The sequence below is a fragment of the Xyrauchen texanus genome, chromosome 9 (assembly GCF_025860055.1).
Source record: "Xyrauchen texanus isolate HMW12.3.18 chromosome 9, RBS_HiC_50CHRs, whole genome shotgun sequence".
NCBI classification, from domain to species: Eukaryota; Metazoa; Chordata; class Actinopteri; order Cypriniformes; family Catostomidae; genus Xyrauchen; species Xyrauchen texanus.
The window spans coordinates 22,596,698-22,606,692 of record NC_068284.1 but is presented as its reverse complement, the minus strand read 5'-3'; the positions used below and the strand labels follow the sequence as shown (position 1 = coordinate 22,606,692).

Genomic DNA, 9,995 nt, shown 5'->3' with positions numbered 1-9,995 from the left:
GGGATTCAGATCTGGACTCTTCACTGGCCATGGCTGAACACTGACCTTCCTGTCTTGCAGGAAATCATGCACAGAACGAGCAGTATGGCTGATGGCATTGTCATGCTGGAGGGTCATGTCAGGATGAGCCTGCAAGAAGGGTACCACATGAGGGAGGAGGATGTCTTCCCTGTAAAGAACAGCATTCAGATTGCTTGCGATAAGCTCAGTCCGATGATGCTGTGACAAACCGCCCCAGACCAAGATGGACCCTCCACCTCCAAATCGATCATGCTCCAGAGTACAGGCCTCGGAGTAACACTCATTACGTGAATGATAAACACGAGTCTGACCATAACCCCTGGTGAGACAAAACCATGACTCGTCAGTGAAGAGCACTTTTTTACCAGTCCTGTCTGGTCCAGCTAAGGTGGGTTTGAGGACCTACCTTACAACAGGCCTACAAGCCCTCAGCCCAGCCTCTCTCAGCCTATAGCAGGCAGTCTGAGCACTGATGGAGGTATTGTGTTCCTGGTGTAACTCGGGCAGTTGTTGTTGCAATCCTGAACCTGTCCTGTAGGTGTGATATTCTGATGTACTGATCCTGTGTAGGTGTTGTTATACGTGGTCTGCCGCTGCTAGGACGATCAACCTGTCTCCCTGTAGGACTGTCTTAGGCGTCTCACAGTACGGACATTGCAATTTATTGCAAAATTATCTTTAAAATACAGTGAAAAAAGGGAAGTTTCTTTTTTTGCTGAGTTTATATATATACTGTATACCGTATAAATAAGCAAATACTTAGCGACTAAGATTGGATTATTATTGCAGTGATTAATATGTTTCAGATGGCAACAATTATTTGAACCCTAACTGATGCAGTGTGTAGATTATCATTTCTTAAACAAACACGTCAGAAGAGGTATCCTGTGGTTTTGGAAATCTGTGTTTTGAATGCAGATCAATGGAGCATTCAGTTTTGTGACCCGTCTAGCGCCCCCTTGTGTAAAGACAGCTTTGTGTCTCACAAAATAGGTTATTTCTGACAACATTTGGGTCAATATGAAAATATGTTGAAAACATGTCCCTTGACTTTTCTTAGTCATGAAAAAGCTTTCAAATAGCAAAAAAGAAAAAAAGTTATCATTCTATAGCCTAACCATTAATGATATGAAATGGCTTGACTCTGTTTTGCACATACTTTAGAAAATATATTTGAAATTGTCAATTGCCTGAAAAAATTCCTTGTCCCCTTCACCTGGTACACCACTTCTATGACATTTAAAGTTATTTTTGTGTTTCTTTTTTTACTTATTTTTAATACAAGCATTAGTATAAGGCCGAACAAGTGTGAAAAAAGCTAAACTAAATTATAATTAACAATTTAAATTATTTTAAAAGAATGTTTGTCACTTTATTTCATGGCATTGGTGTTATCAATGTTTTATGTTTAAAAATTTTTTATGAATACAAAAAGTTGCAGAAAATATTTTTTATAGCCAAAGTTCAGAGGCTGCTTAAATATGCATATAGTGATTTTTCCCAGCATGTTAAAAAGTTATTTATTCACATTTTAACTAATATTTTCACACTAAAAAAACCCATTTAACCCTCATTAGCATTAACTTGCTAAAACGAAACTGAACGGAAAATTTAAATATTTTGTAAGTTGGAAAGTCAAAATATTTTGAAAATGACCCATTTGCAATTTCATTCAGTTGCTCATATAAATCTGTTGTGTGACTGTAGAAATTATGGAAAATAGCACATGAGTCATGTGGACTACTGTTTACGGACCCAGTTATTCACTTTTATTGGAAAGTGAAGTGCATTTTAAGGGAGGGAGCGCACTAGAATTGCACATCAATTTCATCATGAATGAACCAACAATTGTTACTGTGAGAATGTGTAGTTAAAGATGCTCATTGAGATATGTTGTAATAAAAATACATTAACTAATACAAATATAAATATTTTTATTTAAAATTAACGAATAACAAGCGAATGTTTTAATTACATCTTGAGCATAATCCTTGAAAAACAAAATATGCTTGAAAAGTTATTGAAAGTTCTTGAATTTAACATTGAAGCATACGAACCATGCATGTGGTCTGATTAGTCTAGATTTAACCCATTCAGAAGTGATGGGCACTTCAGGATAAGAAGGGAAGTGCATGGGGCGATGCACCCGTCATGCTTAGTGCCCACTGTACAAGCCTCTGGAGGAAGTGTTATGATCTAGAGTTGCTTCAGTTGGTCAAGTCTAGGCTCAGTGACATTATGCGGCAATAAAATTAAGTCAGCTGACTACCTGAATGTACTGAAAGGTCAGGTTATCCCATCAATAAATATTTTCTTCCCTGACAGTACGTGCATATTCCAGGATGACAGTGCCAACATTAATCAGGCTCAAAATTTGAAAGAGTGGTTCAGGAAGCATGAGGAATCATTTTCATACATGAATTGGCCACAAGTCCTGACTTTAACCCCATTGAACATCTTTGAGATGTGCTGGAGAAGACTTTACGGAATGGTTTGACTCTCCCATCATCAATATAAGATCTCGGCCAAAAATGAATGCAACTCTGGATGGAAATACATGTGATATTGTCGAAACAATGCAACAACTAATGCACGCTATAATCAAAGCAAAAGGTGGTCTATCGAAAAATAAGAGTATGCAACTTTTTTGGGGGCCAGGCGGTGGATATATATATATATATATATACGATCAGTCTAATACCAATATTAAAACCACCTGCCAAATATTGTGCAGGTCCTCCTCATGCTGCTAAAACACACACACACACACACACACACACACACACACACACACACACACACACACACACACACACACACACACGTATATTGCACCCTTATGGTGTTCAATAGTCACGATTTTAATTAAATTAATTGTGTATTCATATTTTCTGGAGTTACTGTAAATTCTTAAAATATGAAAAGTAAAACAATTTATTTGTCATAAGACCGGTCAAAAGTTTTAAAACACTTACTCATTTTTTATTATTATAATTTTTTTCTTCACATTTTAGTCATCAAATCTATGGAATAACATAAATGTTGTGACTAAACAAAATCCAAAATGAATCAAAACCGTGTTATATTAAAAAATAATGTTTTTTTTTTTTTTATTACAATTTATTTTTACAATGAAATAAATTAATATGGTGGCACAATTATATAAATCAATTGTCTATAATTCAAATTACAAACATTTAAGCATATGCCTTCAGATCAAAATATCATGAGAAACATTTCAGTCAAGTGTTTGAAATGATACATGGCAATTTAGATTTTTTGTATTTTAAGGATGAAAATATAATTATTTTTGAAATTCAGATAATAATGGTTGACAGTTTTGAGGCACGACGGAACTCACTGTCTAAAACTTAGACCTATCGATGTGGGCGGAGCATTGTCTTAGTGTTGACTAATCAGAACGCTCCCTTTCTCGAAGCAAAGACACGACAAGTTGAAATGCGAGAGAAAAAACTGACAAGAATAGTCTCTGCCACGATGGATGTGGGGACGTTGCTTTGTTGTTCACTACTGTTGGCTTTATTAATATACACGGTAACTCCGGAGGCTCGAGGTAAGTGCGTGGGACTGTGACGCTTTGTAGTTTTCCCTGTCTATATTTCTCAAGTTTTATCTGCGCGTTTACTTTTTCAGAATAAGTCTACTTATGGGTGTTCAAATATGGCGCAGGTCATAAGAAGCCGCGCTAAAAAAGTCTAATGTTAAGCGATTTCATGCCGTGGCATTTGTCACATCGCACAACAGTTTGGAAGAGTGGTTTTTTTGGACAGAGTGAGGGAGTGGCTCGCGCATGCAATCGTTGTATCGGAGTTTGGATATCGCGAGCCAGTATTATTTACAACACTTCAGCTCCTGTTCGTTTATAACAACCTTTGGATAATTATTTCATGTAAAACAGTTGCTTTCTTTACCGTACCTTAACCGTGTTTGTGCAGTTTACCATCAATTAACTCCTGCTTTACAAAGGCACGTGCTTGGTGATGGACATGATTGTTTTCGTGATCTGACAATAAATACTCTATCAAAGCATCGCAGATTCTTTCATTCATCTAACGGGAAAGCCCAGCAAGAATATTTGTAACCTCAGATTCACATCAAAGGCTTCAGGTCGATACTGGTATCTGTTATTCTGTGAAGTAATGCGAACTGACAGGAAATCTGTTTTCTATGTCACGTGAAGTTTTTAAAATAAAATCAGACTATTTCTGTTCATTATAAATACCAGTACAGCTATTTTTATATATCAGAATATCTGCACTGTATTGGTCTCTAATAGTATCCACTAGACATATCATGCCACCAATAGAAGCCAACATATTACCTGTACAGACCATAATGGTTTTCATATATCTTAAAATTACTGTGTAGAACTAATTGGGATTACTCTTTAGGGATGCACCGATCCAATACCTGGATCAGTATCGGCTCCGATACCAAAGCATTTAGACCAGACATGGGCAATTTATGGCCTGCGGGCTGGATCAGGCCCTCCACATGGTTTAATGGCTTGGTTTAATGGTTTAAATTTTATTTATCGTAAAAGCGTTTTTTTTTTTTTTTTTCTTATTGGATATTTCAGTTAACTTGCATTGGGACGTAACACGTCTCCACAAGTGTTTACCATGCTCAGGTTTGCCAAATAAGAGACGCAACACCACCAGTTTGAGATTTATACTTGGGCAAATTGGAAATATTCCACCTATAGTTATACTTCTTTTGTGCAATCTAGCAACCATGCACGCGAGTGCTTTTTTTCTGTCTCTCACTTTACCCTTTGAACAAATTTAGCGATCTGTAGTGCAATATATTCTGCTCAAGGAAAAGTGTTATACGGCTACTCTGTGTCCATTCTTGAGGTTGTTTGTGATGTTTGGTGCTACTAATTTTGCAGGTAAACCTTCTCAGTGACTAAATTAAATATAGAAGTAGAGCTCGGCATCATTGACGCACGGAGGGGTAATCACTGACATGCAAGCAAAAGCAAGCCAGAGATGAATATGTATATGTATTTTTTATTTATGCAATTTAGAAATGTTGAAGTCCCTTAGCACCTGTATGTTATTCTAACTCTTGCAGTAATCAGCCGGTGTTATTCAGTTGTGTGCTGAATGTCAAACCACCGAGGAGACCCGCATCATGACCCTTTTAGCATGTAAATGGATAATGTTTTAGAATAAAAGAAGTAAACTCGCCTGCTTTGCGACAAACATTAAAAGTTCTATAAATTTCTTTTTTATTATTATTATTAAAACAGACCCCTGATGTAGAGAGTGTTAAATTGAATAATAAAAAAAGGGAAGTAGAGATGGTAAAAGCTCAGCCTTTTATTTAGTTTTTTTAATGCCTGTTAGAAAAGTATCTAACTTTGTAGACCAATACAATACTTTAGGCAATTGCAGAATAGTCCCATTAGTCACAGACACACTTCAGAAAATTGAGTACACAACTATTTCTGGGTTTAAAAGATACAAAAACCAAATCAATGCAGAACATTGTATCTCAAAAGTAATACTTTGTGGCCCCCTATGCACTACTTAAAGCCCGATGTGGCCCCTTTACCAAAATAGTTGCCCACCCCTGATTTAGACAGATCGGGTATTGGTCTGACGAGCCCGGTCCAAATCTGACACGCTGTGTTAGTCATGTTCGTTACTGTCAACTAAAAAAATTACATAAAAGAACCATTAAAACACAATTAAAGCAGTTCATATGACTTGTGCATTTTATTCAAGGCCACTTGAAGACATGCGATAGCTCTGTGACTCACAAAAGTATATATATAAAATGCATGCGTAGCTTCAGCTCGTCAGTGAATGGCGCTGCTCCGTTTATACACACACACACACACACACACACACACACACACACACACTTGCGGCTATTTTTAACCTTCATGTGGTGCGCAATATTTCAGCGCTACTCCCGAACAACATCTCGGATGTAGATGCTCAAAACTTTGGTTCACTTATAATATGCATTTAGAATGGCACTGGTGGTGCTTATATATATTCAAGTGGCTTTGAATAAAATGCAGGAGTAATATGAACTGCTTTAATTGTGTTTTTATGGTTCTTTTATGTAATTTTTTTTAGCTTAAGTCATACGAACATGACTAACAAACGGGTCGTTGGACCGATACCCGATCTGTCTAAAAGCTTCCGTATCAGAGCCGATACCGATCCAGGTATCGGATCGGTGCAACCCTACCTCTGACGCAAACCATTTTTGTTGATTGTACAGTGCCGTGGTCTTGAGATGCTCTTAGTTTCAGTCTGATAATATTTGTCTTTTGTCAAAATCTTTTATGTAGATTCTTTGTTAGTGTGCAGTCCTATAAGAACAGATTGAGGGTATGTTTACACAACAATGTTCTGAAAACAGAAGAGTTTTCCCTTTTGTGTTTTTGAAAAGGTTTGCATACAGACGACAACGTTGTCAAAGCGATCCCCGTTCACATGAATCCGCGAAAACAACTAAAAACGCTGTATTACGCATGCCAGGCCAGTAGTTGGCGATGTCACTTTGTTAAGAATCACTGCGCACATAAGCTTTCTTCCACGGAGTGGTGAATACAAACAATGATGGCGGCGAAAGCATAGAGCAATTTGGTCTGGAGGTACGATGAGGTTGCTTTTTTACTACAAGTGACCCTGGACTATAAAGCACGCCACCTTTTTAAGGACTCCAACTGGTGATCTCATGTTGGTCTGTTCGCCCTGGGGGTAAGGACGAAGTTCTCGTAGTTCCAGCAAAACGCATAAAGTTTTCCGTTTTTAGTTGAAAACATTATCGTGTAAACGGGCCCTGAGAGGTGAAAGCATTATTCTTCCCATCTGCTACAATCATTAGAAGAAACCATTTCTTAGTATATGGCGGTAACACCTAGCCTGGTGTATTACAAAATCTGACTAGCTGTCTTGCACTTCCTGCAAGGGTAGTTATATTTTTCAATGTAAGACCCCCTTGTGTGCACACAGACTCTGAGACAGAGAAAAACTTGCATTTAAAAGATGATGCTGCAGAATCAAGTCCTACTTGACCTATAGAAATTGGGGCTAAAATATTTAATCTAAAATCCTTCTAAATATAATATTAAATAAACTATTATGATGGTTATAAAATCTGTTGCACACATTTATTTTGGCCTCCCCTTGTAAAAGATGTAGTGTTGTGAATTTTACACCGGCGTGATACAATTTCTGTGTAGGAGTTGTAATTTTGTGTGATGAAGTGTATGCTGTACCACATAACATCATAAACATCTAAAGATTTGTGTTTGTGCAAGAACTAGTTTTGAGAGAACTACATCTCTTCCTGTAGATTTTGTTCTAACAGTACTACATGGATAAGTTTTTGAACTTTGAGGCAAGTCCCATCTTTCACTGTTGCACCACAGAGTAGTTTAAGTGGAATGATTGAATGGCTATTTGAGGAATCAGCTTATTTCTAAATATTGTATGTGATGCGTACATGTTACATTTGGTTGATCCTGAGAGCCAATCAATTCGTTGCAACATTTGTGTGCTTTGGAATGAAAACATCTGATTTCAAATGTTTGTAATGTAGATAGTTTGATTGGATCAAGCCAATGGCATTTTTGATGTTTACAAAATTAAAGGAGTATTTCGGGTTCAATACAAGATACGCTAAATCGATAGCATTTGTAACATAATATAAATTACCACGAAAAATTATTTTGATGCCCCCTTTCTAAAAATCTGGTTACAGTGAGGCACTTGCAATGAATGGGGCCAATTTTTGGAGGGTTTCAATGCAGAAATGTGAAGTTTATCGTTTTATAAAATCACTTCCTGTACATACATTTTTCTGTTAAAATGTGTATTATTTTAGCTGTAAAGTTGCTTAGTCATTAATATGCACTGTAAAATGTTGAGTTTACTTAGAAAAAAGCCTGTGGAAACTGATTGCCTCAAAATTAACAAGCAAATTAGTTAATAATTTCTAAGTTGATATAGCTTACTATAATATAGTAGAGGTAACTTGTGTGTTTGTGTAGTTTACCAGAAATCTTGAGTATTGCTATCTCAATTTGCCAAGTTAAATTAGCTCAGCCAACTTAGAGATTTGAGTTGAGCTTACTAACACCAAAGTACACTAAACTGAATTAAACCAGTTATCTCAACCAGTCAAGTTGTTCACATTACTAGAAAAATTGGAAACTGATTGCCTTAAATTTCTAAAGCAAGGTTTACTCAACTGTGAGTTGTTAATACAAAGACAGACATCAGATTGTTGGGACTACACAAGGCCATTTATTAGTTCCATAAGACAAAGTTATTACTTATTTCAAATATGCCATCACATCAACATCATTAAAATGGGAAAAAAAGTGCATATACTGCACACAGGAAATAAAATATATTTTTTATATACATACATGCATACATACCATGGCCAGACAAAGAAGATTTACAAAATGTCAGAAAAGGGGCATTGAACTTATATCTTGGCTCTTCCAAGCTTTATAAATGGGAGTGAATGTTATCTTTTGTTAACCCAAAAAAACACATCCATCCATCCATCAAAAAGTAATCAATTCGACTGACTCCAGGGGGTTAATAAAGGCCTTTTGAAGCAAAGCAAAATATCCATATTTATAACTTTATAAACTATAATCACTGGCTTCCTCTAACCTCTGCGCTTCCATGTTTGTCACTTCTCTCTGGAGCTTACGCTACGCCTACATCATACGCCGGAACTCGACTCTCTTGTCAGTTTTCCAACAGGAAACAAAATGCATAATTCAGTGATGATACACCATTTTTGAACTCTATAATGGTCAATCATGAACAATTGCTCCATCATACCACAATAATGCTACTGAATTATTTTCAGGGATTGTATTTTAGGTCCAATTTATCCACTATGCCGATTGAAATGCCTGATTTCTCTTCATCGTCTTCCCTTTCCTACAAACAGGAGTGGCATATGAAAAAAAATTAAGCATTTTTGTGAAAAATTATTAAATACTGACTAACATATTTTGTTCTATTTCATAAAGACTGATCAGAACCAGAGAGCACTCACACAGGCCATGTCATAAATTAGTGGTTATAAAACGGATAGTTCCGGTCCTTGATTCTGATTGGTTGAGCAGCATTCGAAGCCTTTATAAATTACATCAGTAATACTGCCACTGCATCTGTGTGTTGCTAAATTAATCCCGATATCCAAATAAATGTTAATAATCACCCCAATCTTTAAGCATGCTTTGATTGTGTCTTTGCTGATGCATCTGTTTTGCTTTGCAACCACTTTGTTGAATTGTTTCTGAAGAATTACATTGCTTGGCGGAAGAATAGATTTACCAATATCATATTTTTTTTTTTTTTGTTGCTGTGTGTTTATATTTATTTATGAATAAAATAAACATTAAAATGAATATTTTTATGGTCTAAACGTTTTATAAAAGCAATAATCCCCTTGAAGCCGTGATTTACAGTGAATTTAGAACAGCTGTTCTAAATTCACTGTAAACCACTGCTTCACAGGGCTTATTGCTTTATTTTCAACCACCAATCACTCATGTATTAGTTTTTCTCTATTTCCAATGTCTTATTTCTTTTTAAACGCCTTTATGCCCGTCAGTCTTTTTCTCTCACTTTCTTACCTTTCTGTTCTGCCTGTCCTTTCTGACTCTTCTTTCTTTCCTCCTTTTTTGGTCTTTCCCTTGTTCTTCCTCCTTTAATTCTCTAACCTTCTTTCCAGCTTTATTAACTCCCTTTTGTTGGCTTTCCATAATTTTTTCTTACTCCATGTCTTATCTAATTTATGTTTTCTAACTCTGTTCTTTTCTTACACATCCCTTCTCTTTTTTTTCTCTCTTCTACTTTTCCCTCTAATTTTTTTCTTACATTGTTTCAGTGTCCTGTCTGTTTTTCCTTCCTTCATAACTTCACTAGCCAGATCTCATGATTGGTTTAAGAACTATT

At 36.3% G+C, this 9,995-nt stretch overlaps 1 protein-coding gene across 1 annotated transcript in view; it reads left to right on the top strand.

Moving 5' to 3' along the window:
* The first annotated feature begins 3,449 nt into the window (after positions 1-3,449).
* tgfbr1a (transforming growth factor, beta receptor 1 a) overlaps positions 3,450-9,995 on the top strand; it is a 68,635-nt gene continuing 62,089 nt past the window's right edge. The window contains exon 1 of the mRNA XM_052133702.1: positions 3,450-3,595. Within this exon, the coding sequence (XP_051989662.1) occupies positions 3,481-3,595 (115 nt within the window). The 5' untranslated portion in view covers positions 3,450-3,480. The remainder of the gene's footprint in view (positions 3,596-9,995) is intronic.